This window comes from Lupinus angustifolius, chromosome LG15 (assembly GCF_001865875.1).
Source record: "Lupinus angustifolius cultivar Tanjil chromosome LG15, LupAngTanjil_v1.0, whole genome shotgun sequence".
NCBI classification, from domain to species: Eukaryota; Viridiplantae; Streptophyta; class Magnoliopsida; order Fabales; family Fabaceae; genus Lupinus; species Lupinus angustifolius.
Window position 1 is genome coordinate 13,731,551 of NC_032023.1, and position 15,175 is coordinate 13,746,725.

Sequence of the window (15,175 nt, forward strand, 5' to 3'; positions counted from 1 at the left end):
TATCACATTTTTTTTGTTTAAAATATTACACTTATTTATCATGCGGGTGGTCAGTGTAATGAAAGTATAAAAACTATGGGAGGTTTGTGTAGGTGTAAAAAAGTGAGGGATGATTTATATAATTTCACTAAAACCTCAGGAGTGTTAGTGTAATTAATAAATTAGAGAAATATTTGGATGGTATGGAATTATTATTCTTGCATGTATCAAACATATAATTTTAATTTATTAATTCATGATTAATATTAGATGTATGAGTCCATCATAATTTATTAATCTTCATGTTTGAAAAATAAAATAAAACAATTCTTGGTTTTTGGTCCGGAATACTTTTGATTAAAAAATTAACAATATATTAATAAAATGGTATATTTTAGAAGGAAAAATTGATCATAATCTCCTCCCTTCTCTTCAGTATAGGTTATTTATATTTTCTCAATAATATAATTGTCACCTCTCTTAACAAATATTCATCATCATCTCCATTCTCTTCAGTAAGATAAACCCCCTTCTCCATTTCACTGATTTCTTTTATTTCTCTCCTTCATGTGTTTATATATACATATTTCTTTTTTCTTTGTGGGTTTTTTATTATAATTTAAAGTGGTTGTAACTTATGATACTAAAGTTCAGTTTGATCTTATGTGAACGAAAATTTTATAGACAAAAACCAAGGTATGATCTTAATTTTGTAAGGTTTCATGTTTTTTTTGTTCGAATTTCCTTTTACCAGCTCAATCTCTTATTACAGGTTCCCAGAAATCTGAAAACACAAAAAAAGTCCAAAACTTTTTATCAATACACAAGTGGGTTTTTGATCCTCTTTGATTATGGCGGTTGCTGAGAATGTTGGAACCAAAATCGGTTCTTCAAGCCAAAATTTGGACAACAGTGTAGTATCATCCGAAACCATCACTGAGGTGGAGAAAACAAAACCCAGAAACGGTTCAATCGACGGTGGCGATGAGAATGTGAACGGTGTTTTCAACCACCATTATGGAGCTCCAAACGATAACTACAAGGTTCAAATGGGTCAGATTCCAAATGGGTTTGAAGGAAATGAGGTTCAGAATCAGCAGATGGTGGTGAATAATAATGGGTATGGTGGGGCTAATGGAGAAAACGGGGGTGAGAGTTTCAAGAGGGATATGAGGGATTTGGAGGAGCTTTTGTCAAAACTGAATCCCATGGCTGAAGAATTTGTGCCTCCATCACTGACCCAAAATCTTGGTTACTTAGCACCACCTAGTGCAGGGTTTGGTTACCCGAACAATTTTGTACTCCACAACAATTTTGGGAATGTTAATAGGCAAAATAACAGAAGGGTATGGATACATTATTTTTTGTTTATGTTTTTCCAAAAGTTAACATTCACACTTAAGGTCAAATATAATTGCTTTGATAAAATGCTCATAGTAGTGTTTTGCTTGTTCCAATACCATATTAATGGGATAGAGGTTTTTGAGTTTTTGTAATACAATAATGTTTACAGAGGAAGAATGGCTATAACAATGGGAAGCGTAGAGCCAATAATAACATTGATATGGAGAGGGAAGAAGAGATGATTAGGAGGACTGTTTATGTGTCTGACATTGATCAACTGGTACAAACATTAACTGTCTTGTGGATTCTCTCATTTCAATTAACTTGCAATGCTTTCCATGTGTTTGTGTATTTACCTGAAGTCCTGAAGTGTTGTTTTGTGTTGGCTTATAGGTCACTGAAGAGCAGCTGGCAGCCCTCTTTCTTAACTGTGGCCAGGTAGATAGGGTTACATTTTTGTTTGTAAGGCGTGTTTTATTATTAATAATGGTGGAACATGTGACTGAATTGATCCCTTTTGTCATGGTATAGGTTGTTGATTGTCGTGTGTGTGGGGATCCTAATTCTATTCTCCGGTTTGCCTTTGTTGAGTTTACAGATGAAGGTAACATTTTGACCCATATATATGTTCTTCATATGCCTTTTGTTGAGGTTGAGCCTTGTCACAACAGTAAGGTTACTTGCCTTGTGACTTGGAGGTCATGAGTTCAAATCTTGGAAACAATGCTATATATGTTTTTCGTATGCTTCATTTGTTGTAACTGTTGACATTTCACTGTATTAATGTTGTTATTCCTGCAGAAGGTGCAAGGACTGCTTTGAACCTGACTGGAACAATGCTAGGATATTACCCCTTGCGAGTGCTACCTTCAAAAACTGCCATTGCACCCGTTAATCCAACATTTTTGCCCAGGGTAAACTTTTTTTTATTAGAGATGCCTTTTACATGTTTTAGAAGATGATTGACCAGTTGGATCTAACAATGTATCTCTTCTGTCTTACCTTTGTAATTGTGCTATATTTCTCAGTCTGAAGATGAAAGGGAGATGTGCTCAAGAACAATTTATTGCACTAATATTGACAAGAAGGTAGTTTAGGGTTTGACCCTTTCTTAGAATTTTGCTTGGAGGAACTACGTGGTCCTTTTCCATGTCTGTTTTTGCAGCAAGTTTGACTCACAATTCTTAAAAGTTCCTTTCTTGTTATTGCTGCAGCTTACTCAAGCAGATGTCGAACACTTCTTTGAATCTATTTGCGGAGAGGTTTGTAGCTTTTCATGAAATCCAGGGTTATAGTGTTAAGTATTGGTTGAATTTATGTATCTTATGAGACATTTCCATATTCTGTTGTATTAATGTATAAATCCATATTCATTACTTGATTGTTTGCTATTGACTGAATTTAAGTATCTTGTAAGATGTTTTACATAAGTTTGGTATTTCATCTAGGTTCAATGCTTGAGGCTTCTTGGAGATCACCAACATTCCACTCGAATTGCATTTGTCGAGTTTACTGTGGTAATTACTAACCTTTGTTAACCTTTTCTCAACTCTGATTTACTTAATGATACTGCTGCCTTTGTAGTACCCCTGGGGAAAAATAATTCTGTTTGTACTTATTGTTGGTACACTTCTCTAAAAAATAATGTTTCGTAGTAACGGTAACTTTAGCTTTTGTGGAAGACTTTAAACCTTACTGTCGTAGCTGTTTGATAGCAAAATGCATGTTTATTTCCTTGTTATATACTTTAAACAAAAAATGATATTATGAAGTTTGCTAACCGAGTAAATATTGCTTGTGGATATGGTGAAGATTCTATAAGGCAGTAGGCTTGTTGAGTAAGGTACAATTTGATTTTAAGGAATCATGCAATGTTGACTCTGGTTCAACCATATTGGTTTGCATTCCATCGTAGTTACCCACCCTGAACTTTCATAGTTTAAATGGTGGAGCTACTAAGTTTTTTTGGAGCTTTTTAAAACAATTTAAATTTATCATTTTCTTTTAAAGGATGAATTTCAGTTTGTACAGTTAGTTTTCATACTAGACTAGCACCACAAAACCACTACCTGCAATTCCCACACATCCAAATATTATCTATTATAGTTACTCCAGTTTAATGGAGCCATACTCAGCTTTCTGCTGTAGACGCAGGCGAGGAAGTTACCTTGAGTTGCTTGCATATTTTTTGAATCTCTTGCTTGCTGCCCTTCAAAATCTCATTCTGCTTCTTTTGGCAATGTTCAAATTGTTTTGTTCCCTTTCCCTGTTAATTTTGTTTAACACAATAAAGCATTCAGATTAAGATGTTACTTCTATTTTACCTTGGATATGTTTTTTACATTTTTACGTCATCTTTGCTCCATTAGTTTTAAATTTTATCTTCTTTCATGATACATGTATGGAGTTGGTTTTGTTCATCACTGTTGTGGTCCTAACCATCACTTCCCTAGTAAATGGCACAATACAAGAAAGATTTAACTGGTTATACATATTGTGCTTATACGTCGTGTTAACAATTGATGCCAAATACCTTGGTGGTATTATTTGTTCTGCTGAGTCTCTTTTTTGTATTGGCTGTCTGAAGTTTTGTCTGCCTTATTTTTGCAGGCCGAGAGTGCAATTGCCGCTCTGAGCTGCAGCGGTGTGATTCTGGGTTCACTGCCTATAAGGTAAGATGAATAATTTCTCCTCTGATTCCGTCTACCCCAAAAAGGTTGGAACTTGAACCACTCTTATGTTTGTTATGCAGGGTTAGTCCATCAAAGACACCAGTCCGGTCTCATTTCCCCCGCACTTCTATGCACTGAACCATCCTTGCATGCTTCTGGTGTTGATTGCTGCTCAAAGATATATGTACATATATATATATACATAGAAGAATATATTCTATGGTATCTTTGACATATTGCTGATACTTTTGTCTTCGACTCCTGCACTATGGTATCTTTGTTTATCCTAGTCGTTATGGTTATTTGTTCAGCTTATAGAGTTGGGTGGAATTTCGAAGATCTTGATGACTTAATTTATGATGCACTATTTGATGTGTTCATCTTGAAAGGAAAGAAGTTTATGGTTGGATGTTTCTGACATCTGGAATTTATTTAAAGGAACATGTTTCAAACCTTCTGTTGGTCATGGGTTGTTTATTTGGGTGTGTGCAATTTCGTATGGATATTTTCCTTTGATCTTTCATTGTGCCATATGAAGTAGCACTGATTCTCGGTTGTCTTTATTTGAATCAAGTAACTCCAAATTTTATTATCTTCATCGATCTATAAGATGAAGGGAAAATTGGGGATCACATATGTTGTCTCACAAGTTGTACCATTACATGTACTATTAGTTTGTGAATGATTGGAAAAATATATTGAAGTTAAAAAATTGATAATTAACTATTTTTCTGTCCAATCATAAATGATGGTACAAGTAATGACACAAACTGTGGGACAACAAATGTGTACTTGGGAAATTGAGGGAGATAAAACCATATGATTCAAATAAGGTGCATGAAATGATAGTGTTTCATGTGTTATATGTGATAGAAAAGTGTTACTAAAGCTTAAGTGATATTTTAAGAAACATAATAGATGTTGAGTAATAATATATTCAATCTAGTAGTGATAATAATATTGTGTTTGAGTTGATATACTAGAAAAGATGGAATCATGAAGAATGCATTATAGAATAAGTTGGAAAAGCTAGGGTAACTCCCATGGTAAAGAATATGGTGGAATAGTACCATAGGTGATTGGGGAATTTTGGGGGAAAGTGTTAGAAGTTTCATTAAGAAGAATATATAGGTTGGAAGTTAGTTTATTTTTCTAGAGGCAAATGGAGTAAAAAAAAATTATAGGTAAAATAATTAGGAAAAACTTAGATATCAATATATTGTCAATTGATACAATATATAATATAATATTATAATTTTATTCAATTTATATAGTGGACCTCGCCTAATAGAACAAATGTTTGATTGTTGTTATTTCTTAATTGATATGCAATGTAAGAATTGTCTGTCTTCTAATTAATATGTATTTTGGTAACAGTTAGCAAGCTTGTTTGACAAAAAATAAGTTATTAGCATTATTTGGTCAGAAGAAATAATTTTTTTTATAAAAAAACCACTAGCTTATAATCTCTAGAAATCATTTGAAGTGATTCATGTTTTATAAGCTAGAAGCTTTTTAAGTCTTTTATGTATACCAATTATCCCGGAAACTTCCAATTCAGTCTTAGTTTATTAGTCACCAGGTTTTAGCTCTAGATTTATAGCTCACACCTAGCTTTTTCTTCAGCTAGTTGTGCCCTAAAGTGTCACCAACCATCAATCATCACAACTACACGTGATTGTAATGTTATCTTTTTACCATAGTTCCTCATCATTAGCTATCATTGTGTGATTTGTTTCATTTGCCATGTTTTTTATTACCAACCATTTGGTAGGTGGAGTCGTACATGTTATGTCCCAAGAAGCAACTTGTTTAGGCTTGTGATGATTATGAGATTTGCCCCTCCAAACAAGCTGATTCCTCTTAATCACTCATGCATGTTCCCTATTTATCCTCTACCACTCGGATATAACTAGAAAGTCTATGTTCAAACTTTTGGGAATGGATTTTACCTAATACCTACCCACCATGCCCATTATTCACGTAAATAAAGTTCTTGGGTTCTATTTATGTAGGTAGTCATGACAAAAAAAAAAAAAGTAAGTACCGACCTTATAAATTTTTTATACATAGGTCAATGTATTATCTACTATTCATATTTAATTAGTATGGACTCTTCGAAAAAGAGTAATGTAAATGAATGATGCGCAGACTATATATAAATATTTACACTGACAATACATAGATATTACAATTCATATTTAATTATCAGTGACTCTTCAAAAAAAAGTAATACAAATAAATGGTGGATGAGACACTGACTATATATAAATCTTTACACTAAAAATACATAGATATTACTCTTTACTAACATTTGCCTATAAAAAAATATGACTAACTTTGGACATTGTTATGGAGGGTACCTATCATATTGAAGAAGATTAATCATATTTTTTTATAGACAAATGTTAGTATATTGATATTTTATGGTGGGTGAATTTGAATTCTTAAACTGCTTATCACTTCCCTCCCTAAACCCTTTACCACTTGACAACCTTAACACTCACTTAGATTTTCTTCTATCATTCCTTAAGTCCCACATATTTGATTTGATCATGTAGAATTTGATCCATTTTCTCATTGAGCAAAAGGTAGGAAATAAATCAGGTTGATTTTTTGATAAAAAATACTATGTGAAATCTTCAATTTTTTAGTTGGGAGGTAAGGTATGGGGAAGGAATTAGTCATATACCTTAACAATAGAATGGATAGATACCTTAGTTTAAGCTCTTTTACTTGAAATTTGAAAGGAATCTAGTCAATAATTTTGATATATTTCAATAACATTCAGCATTGTTGTGATACAAGAGTAAAACTGACAATTGTTAAAAAAAGGCCAAATTAAAAACTAAAAATAAGATGAAAGATTAAAAGAGTATTTTAACTTTAATAATATAATGCTAAACAATGATAATTTAGAAAATGCAAAAGGAGACTAGGTGACCAACATTTTAACTTCCGAAAAAGTTCATATGAAATCTGTGTTTTAAGTGATAAATTGAGATATATCTATCCTTAAATTCCTTATGGGTTATGATCTCTACACACTAGATTAATTAAGGATAGACACATCCCCACTTTCTCACAATGGGCTTAATTTCTTATTTGATAGGCTCTCTAATTTATTAATTTTTTGGTTCATTTAGTTAGGGGTAAGTAGACCCGACTATATCCACTCACCTGGTTTGATCCGATAATAATCGAACTCGAATAGGGTCGAGTCTAATCGGGTCTATAGTCTAGTTCAAGTTTAAAAATTAGCTTAATCAATATTTAGGATGGACAAACATAACCCGATCCAAGCCCGTCATATGGTTGCTCACTCATCATATTACTAGTGTCTCTACTCAATTATATACATAGTAATGACATATTTTTATTAGAAAAATATCATTCATTCTCTATTTTCATCATATATACATGATTAGTAATATATATACATATATCATTTCATTTGTTAAACTACATATTCATAATAATAAATAATATTGATTAGCAATAATAAGCATTATATTTAATCAATTCTAGGGTCGGGTTTGAGTTCATATGTTCACCCAATTGACATTTATAGTCGCATTAACTTTGGGTCTAGGGTCGGGTTCGAATTCAAAAAATGACCAAATCAACATTTAGGATCGGGTGAAGACAAACCTTATTCAGCCCAACTCGGTCCATACTCACCCTACATTTAGTTCTATGTTAAAAAAATTTCTCACATCAAAATTTATAATTTTCCATGTATTCAAATTTAAAATGAAAATATAAACACAATTCTTTTCTTTTTAATTAAAAAACAAAGAACATCATATTGACTTCATTTAAAAAAAATACATAAATCAGTGAGACGGGAAGATAGCATTTTGAAAATTAATCGCCCTAGTCTTTATGAAAACAAGACGCCCAACCAGCTGAGGTAAAGGCTCGAAAACATCCTATCGGATTTGACCTGAAAAAAACAAGAAACTTAATCGACAAATAAATTAAATTGAGATATTAATATTTTCATATTGACAATAGGGGTGAGCAAAGGTCGGATCGGCTAGATAAGATTTGTTCCTTACTCGACTTTAAATGTTAGTAGAATCATTTCTTAAATCCAAACCCGATCCGACTCGAAGCTAACCTGATTCAAATATTGACTGAGAAAACTTTTGAACCAGACCCTAGACCGATTACATAAAATAGATTCTTATTTTAAATAAAATATTCATAGTATTTTCCTTATAATTATCGAAATATAATTTCATATATATATATATATAAAATATAATATAAAATTAGAAAATCAATAATATTTTCGAGTAAAGTATATTACTCTAAATTAAAGAAAGACATATATAATCAAAATCCCAATATAACTATTAGTTTCAGTTGCAAAAGAGAATTACATGGCGTGTAAGATAAGGTGTCAGCATTTCTAAGATAAAGCTTTTGTTTACTTTATATGGCAAAATACCAACTCAGCACGAACACATATACACCTTACGTTGTAATACATTCAATAGTTCCAATTAGAAGTTAGCATTGCTGAGCAAATACATTCCCAACACACAATCATATTATATAATACGGACATTTGTTAGTGGTATAGTTTCTTATAAAAATCACTTTTAAATCCCTTCGAGTTTTCATTGGAACGAGATTTAGTTGTTGGATTTTCAACACACAGTGTCAATCTTTAAGGTCCCATTTTAAAGAGAAACAATCCCAAAACATGGTTTTATTAGTTAAGTTGTTGACATATAATTGCTATGAGGAGAGATGGAAAGAATTGTTGAAAAGAGATAGAACATCAATTTTAGTTCAGCTTACACAAAATTGGACTTGGCAATAGGAATGCAAAATATATAGGTATAATAATAAAATAACTATAGCAATAGCAAGGAAGTAAAGGGAAACAAAAAACACTAAAACCTAGCACGAATCTTAAGTTTAAAAGGAAAATTTTAAAGTGAAAAGGAAATCTGAAGAATGAAGAATGTGCATCAGAATTATAAAACTAAAATTTAAAGACAATGAACAAATCCATGACTAACTTCTAAAATCCTCATTACGTAATTTGTTTGATTTTGCTACTTATCTACATCACCTCATTAAACATGTTCTTAAAGCTTTCTGATTTATTGATCTGTGTTGATTTTCTTTTTGCTTTTTTCTTCTTCAAATCTTTGATGAAATCCCTTCATATTTGCTTAAGCTGAAGGTTTCTGTTCTGTGGGGATCCTAGCACTCCTGCTGCAGTAGCTACTGTTCCTGTTTCAATTCAGTGTAGAGTGAAATAAGTTAGTAAATATTAATATAAAAAATAGTTAGAAAAATTATAATATTGATTAGATACTGAACCAGTGCTTTGAATTGAAGGGGAAGCTAAAATAGGTTCTGATAAGCCAGAAACTGTGAACTCCTGAGGTAACATCTCAGGGAATTGTGTCTTTTTCACATATGCTGTTGGAACAAACTGTCCACTATGGCCATAAAAGGGTTGATGGTATGTTGGTAATAACCAAAATGGAACCTGTTGGCCACCATATACATTATAGTTGTTCTGCTGAGAACAAAATTCAGATAAAAATGTTATTAGTACAAAGTGCAATTTACCCTTGTAATCTATTATTGTATTCAAATTACCTTCCTACGTTGATTGCAATAAGAGTGTAATATCTATACATTGACGGTATAAACATTTATATACAGTCAATGTAGTATCCATCATTCATTTATATTATTTTTATAAAAGAGTCAATGATGATTGAAAACGAATACTGAATTATGCAGTGACAGTATAAAAATTTCTTACATTGTCATTGCATACATGTTTTTTCTCTTGCAATACTTTGTACAAATTTGATTATAGTATTTAAGCATATATCCAATACTACCCTGCAATCCTATAACTGTTATGAAAGAGGAACATATTTGTGGAACAAACTAACCATGTCATAAATTCCTTGTGGGGAAGGATAACCAGGATACCTGAATGTTAGAGGAAAAAGTTCATTTATAATATGATAAAATTGCTAAACAAAATTTTAAGATTTAATAGTTTACTTTACATGCTTGATTTGCATACCTATATGCTGGATATGGAAATGTATATTGTGGTATGTGCTGGTTATAATAAGTAGAAGTGCCCTGAAATGTGGTTGGTACCATAGTCCATGAAGGGTTACTAATTTTCTGCCTTGCTGCAATATTTGTAGTAGAAAAAAACACAAGTCCAAAATAACAAGAATCAATTGTGCAGCCATATTAGAAACCATAAGGGCATAAACATGTTTGCATGTAAGAAATTTAGGTTAAGATCAACAAGAAATTTAGAATTTAAAAAAAAAATGAAAGTGAAAGACCCAAAGACCTGTTATAGATTGATCAAGTTTTTGTGTACCAAGAGCTGCAATATTACAATTAGCCCTCCTTCCATCAATCACAGGATAAGGATTATGACAAGCTCTTACTGCAGAATCTGGGTCCTTGAATGTTACCTAAACAAAAATAAACAGCACGAAGTAAGAGAGACCCAAGTGAATGGAGTAAAAGGAAAAAACAAGAATAGTGAAACTAAGTGCAAAGGGTTTTACAAAGCCATATCCTTTTGATCTTCCTGTGTTTCTATCAGTGATTACAACAGCCTCTAAGATCTCCCCAAACTGATCAAAATAAAGTTTGAGAGTGTCTCTCTTTGTCTCCCAAGCCAACCCTCCAACAAAGATCTTAGTATAGGTTGTGTCACCAACTTGTGTTGATGAAACATTTGGACTCATCATGTTGTTTTGCCATGGTTGTGACATCTGAATTCAATTCACAAAACACTGAGAGACTTAAACAAAGACACAGATAAGATCCTAGGAACAAAGAATAAAGAGTCAGAGCACAATGAAAAAAAGTCAGAATAGCCGTTTTGGTTGGTTGTAAAGTATGAATAGTGAACAATCAATCAAATCAACCAAAGAGAAAATTTTCATATCAACATGTGCTTTAGTGATTCTGGTTCATTCTAGAGAAGTAAAAGTGCAAAAGTACTTGATTTTTGTATTGATGTTTCCTCAGATTCCACAACAAAGATTCCCTTAACAAGAAATTTGATGAATAGTAATGAAGGAGTTCAAAAATGTTGGGGAGTCAAAGAACAGAATCAGAAAAAAACAAAAAGAGAAAGAAAATATATGAAGGAAACTAATTAAATAAACAATTATTTATCCAAGATTTGTGCATATCACGATGTGGGCCATAGAGTAGGCACAGTGACTATTGGAGAAGTACAATAAAGCAAATTATATTTTAAGTAATTTTGTATTTTTTATGATAATTTTGAAAAATATTTTATATACATCTCATAGAGTCAATTAACTCATGTAAGATATTATATTCTGAATATGATCAACGATTGCGAGATATTATTCGGAATAAATTTGATGTTGTAAAATTAATGCTTATTAAAAATGAATTTAAAGTATAGTCATTCTTCTAGTATCAATTATTAGTGTAGATAACGGTTTTCAGCCAAAAATAATTTTAGAAAATCTAAGCAATCACTAATGCATTGGCTTAGTGATATAAGACCTAATGAATATCCAAATAAATCAAATGATCAAGTGTATAAGTATGGGGAGACACTTGTTGAAATGATAATAGGTATGTATTGTCATTGTAATATTTTTTATAATCAATATATTATTCACAATTTATTTATCATGCATTTGTTTAAAAATTAATAATCATGAAATATGAATGAGATATAAGTTGCTATGTAAATAATTTTTAAGGTACATGAAAATTAACTCTTATAAAGTAATGGGTGTATGCATAGCATTATTCAATAATTTTAATCATTGGTTACTTGTGGAGTAAAAGGACTCGTATTCCTAGGCCTTAGCAATAAGAAACTACAAACACCTTATGGATACCATTAGATCGATTTACACAAATTGTTATAACGAATTGAGAAAATATAATGGCAATGCGCGTTTTGGAAATTAAATCGTGTGTGGAAATAGCAGTACTCTAGTGTTTATATGCTTCCCATATCTAAGCTTATTAAAACTTTTTAATGACTCCAAAGATACGTGCTTGGCTGTATTCAACTTTCTAACTTCTTTCGTCCGTTCCATCACTTATTTAATCCTCATTTATTTGTTTTCCATATTAATATACTATGAATTTTTTATGCTTATTACTGAACGGAATATTCTATTGATACCATATGTAAGGTTTTTTGGTATATCCCATAGTATTGCATTTCAGGAGTGTGAATAAGTGTCACAAAAATAAAATCTTTTATTTTTGATCTAATGTATTATATAGATCTAGTGATATTTTACACTACTAAATCAATGCATAAAAAAAAGGAAATCCATTGATTATCTATTTTCCCAATCATCAAGTTCTTATCATTTCCAAACAGAGAAGAACGTGGAGGCAATAAAGCTAGTCCAATACAGTGAAGGGTGACAACAATATATGTAGACTAAATAAAAATAAAATGATAAATTAATTATAAATAGATAAAATTATATTATAATTTTCTAAAAATAATTTTAGGCATCGTAATTAGACAAGTGCATATGGAAAAGTAATTAGACAATAATTTTTTAGAAGAGCATTAAGTACTTTATATAAGGTAAGAAGTTGAAGGATGGTTTCACCAAACTTTTACCTGGCGTGATGGTTAATCACACAGCTAAGCTCATGTATTATAAATAGAGACCAATCTTCTTTACAAAAAACGGTATTATTAGATTAAAGATACGAGAAGAATTCAACTCAAAAGACTAGTCAATTAGGTGAGAGAATATTATGACTTAATTACTATATTGAGTTTAATATTTTATTCAATGTGAAACTTCTAACATTGTCGCCCATTTAAGGGTTGACATCTGCAATGACTTTTACTCTAATGATATTAACTCGATGATAACCAATTCTCTTTTGGCGGTTTTACTCACCTATTAGTAATGAATAATGTGTCTTAATCCAACCTATATGTAGTCCTTTCCGTGACACAATTCTCAATGAAATACACCAATTATTAGGACTTAAGTACTTGATGAGAATTCAACCCAAAAAACTAGGTCTATATTAGCAAGTGGGAAAGCTCATAACTTAAGTATTACATTGAGTTTGTTATTCTACTGAATGTGTGACTTATAACAATCACCATAAAATTATGTCAGCAAGTGGTTGCATGATCCTTAATACACTTGGAAAAGACTTGTGCAAAGACATATCTATATGATATTATTAATAAAATTTTGACAATATATTAAAATTTTAATTCTGATTAAATTTAATAAGATATTAAAAATATTTGTTCTTTTTGGTAAAGTTGGAAAAAACACCAAGATTCAAACTCAAGAGTTAAAGAAAATGCGAATTACCACTGTTTTTTTAATATGCTTAAATCATTATATATTTATCATATTACTGTAATTTATTTTGGCTCCCTGAATATTTAGTTCAAGCTAGCCACCTGGTATACAGGTCAAAAACAAATAATAGGGCCAAAGCAATGAAATAAAACATACATTTTTATATCAATTATATACTAGTAATTAAGATTATTTTGGTGTAGTCATGTGAATATAATATTTTTAATTTAAAGTATAAAATTATTAAATTATGATAGTTTGTATTATGAATTTTCTAGAATTTTTAGTGTTAATCAGTTGAATTAGTAATTCACTTGTGCAACCAATAATTCATTTATCTAATACCTTGACTGAGTCGATAGTTAGAGTTCAATAATAGTGGATCAACGTTCTTTCACTTTTTCCCCTCTTTTTTTACCACATTAAGTCAAGTGACAAAACTTTTGCGTAATTCAGTGAACTTATCCAATACTATGTATCCTTTTGCATCAAATGCATCCCAGGAGTTTTGTGATATCACAGTATTAATGATAAATGATACCCATTTATCTTTTAATCAATTTGTAACTGTCTCTTGTTTCCTCCCTTCCTGCGTTTAGAGGGTTGAGTTTTCAACTACCCTAATATGGTATCGCATAGGGCAAAGTACGTTTAATATGTCACCATTTAGGGTTAAACTTAGCCTCTTATAATAAAAGTTGCATTAACATGATGATGAGCCATTTTTTATTGGATTGAAGGAAAAGGGAAAAACGGACGAGAATGATTTTCATCCTTTCTGGACCGCCTTACTTTTTGTGGTGTTTTTTTAGGACAAGAATATTCTTCTGCACCATTGTATTAATAATATTAAAGAAAAAATAAGAAATTAATGAATGTTTAATTTTTTAACTAATATATTTTTATTGGCGCGGAATAAGATTTGAGACAATAGATCTTTGTCCTTTATTATACCGTCATATCCTGGCTAATAAGAATGATTTGTCTTTAATATTCCGTGATCCATATCAATTTTCTGCAAAATACCTTGACAAACTTTTTACACTTATAATCGATATTTAATTTTTAATGATTTACAGGTCAATCTTAAAAATTATAGCAATTTAACCATGAACATATCCATTAGTATTTCATTTAAGTGTGACATCACTTATCATTCTTTGTTGGATTCAGATGAAACTATAAGTGCTGCAAAGTAATGGGATACCAAATAGCATGACCTATTGCACATTAATGTATTTTATTATATTTGTAAAATAGCTTTATTATTTTGTAAGAGTCAATTAGATATTCAGGCATCCTACCAAGTTAAAAACTAAGATTCAGTTCAGTTCATAGGAGCAACAATCATATGAATTGATTTATTATCTAAACAAGAAGGAGATGTCATTGGTTAATACCAATATAATTTTGTATGTTTTTTAATCTCTTTATTATCTCGTTTGGCTTTGAGCTTTTTTTTTTCTTTGTTTAATTTTTTTGGTAAAAATCACTTCGGGACTTACATTGTAATTTAGAGAGTTGGAAATTAGTTAGAATGAGTTTAATTAATAAAGGGGACCATCTATTATTTACTATTTTGGACGATTTTTTATACATCAATTTAAAAAAAGAAAAAATATATACACTTACATGTAAAAATTTATTCTAATATCACATATCATTTATCATTCATATTTTTATATTTAATTATTATTGACTCTTAAATTTAAATAGTAGAAGTAAATACATTTTATTACTTTTCTCCTTTCTAAAATACCCTTTAACCTTCAAAAGCCTTATACTCCCTCACATAACACTCACTATTCGTCACAT

At 30.9% G+C, this 15,175-nt stretch overlaps 2 protein-coding genes across 5 annotated transcripts; one reads left to right on the forward strand and one right to left on the reverse strand.

Annotated features, from left to right (window-relative positions):
- LOC109328289 (polyadenylate-binding protein-interacting protein 12-like) lies at positions 401-4,515 on the forward strand. Of its 2 annotated transcripts, XM_019561690.1 has the most exons (11): positions 401-414; positions 752-1,331; positions 1,493-1,603; positions 1,717-1,761; positions 1,855-1,927; positions 2,125-2,237; positions 2,352-2,411; positions 2,538-2,585; positions 2,772-2,840; positions 3,934-3,995; positions 4,076-4,515. In XM_019561690.1, the coding sequence occupies exons 2-11, from the start codon at positions 831-833 to the stop codon at positions 4,131-4,133; spliced, it is 1,140 nt and encodes a 379-aa protein (XP_019417235.1). In that variant the 5' UTR covers positions 401-414; positions 752-830; the 3' UTR covers positions 4,134-4,515. The 2 variants fall into 2 exon arrangements, with proteins under 2 accessions (XP_019417235.1, XP_019417236.1); XM_019561691.1 differs by lacking the exon at positions 401-414 and having other exon boundaries at positions 764-1,325; positions 4,076-4,513.
- LOC109327534 (RNA-binding protein 38-like) lies at positions 9,158-11,009 on the reverse strand. 3 transcript variants are annotated; one of them, XM_019560713.1, is made up of 6 exons: positions 10,574-11,009; positions 10,381-10,477; positions 10,058-10,180; positions 9,929-9,966; positions 9,339-9,543; positions 9,158-9,248 (listed from the first exon to the last, which is right to left on the reverse strand). In XM_019560713.1, exons 1-6 carry the CDS (start codon positions 10,781-10,783, stop codon positions 9,178-9,180), a joined length of 744 nt encoding a protein of 247 aa, XP_019416258.1. In that variant the 5' UTR covers positions 10,784-11,009; the 3' UTR covers positions 9,158-9,177. The 3 variants fall into 3 exon arrangements, with proteins under 3 accessions (XP_019416258.1, XP_019416257.1, XP_019416256.1); XM_019560712.1 differs by having other exon boundaries at positions 9,339-9,540; positions 9,929-9,968; positions 10,066-10,180; positions 10,351-10,477; XM_019560711.1 differs by having other exon boundaries at positions 9,929-9,968; positions 10,066-10,180; positions 10,351-10,477.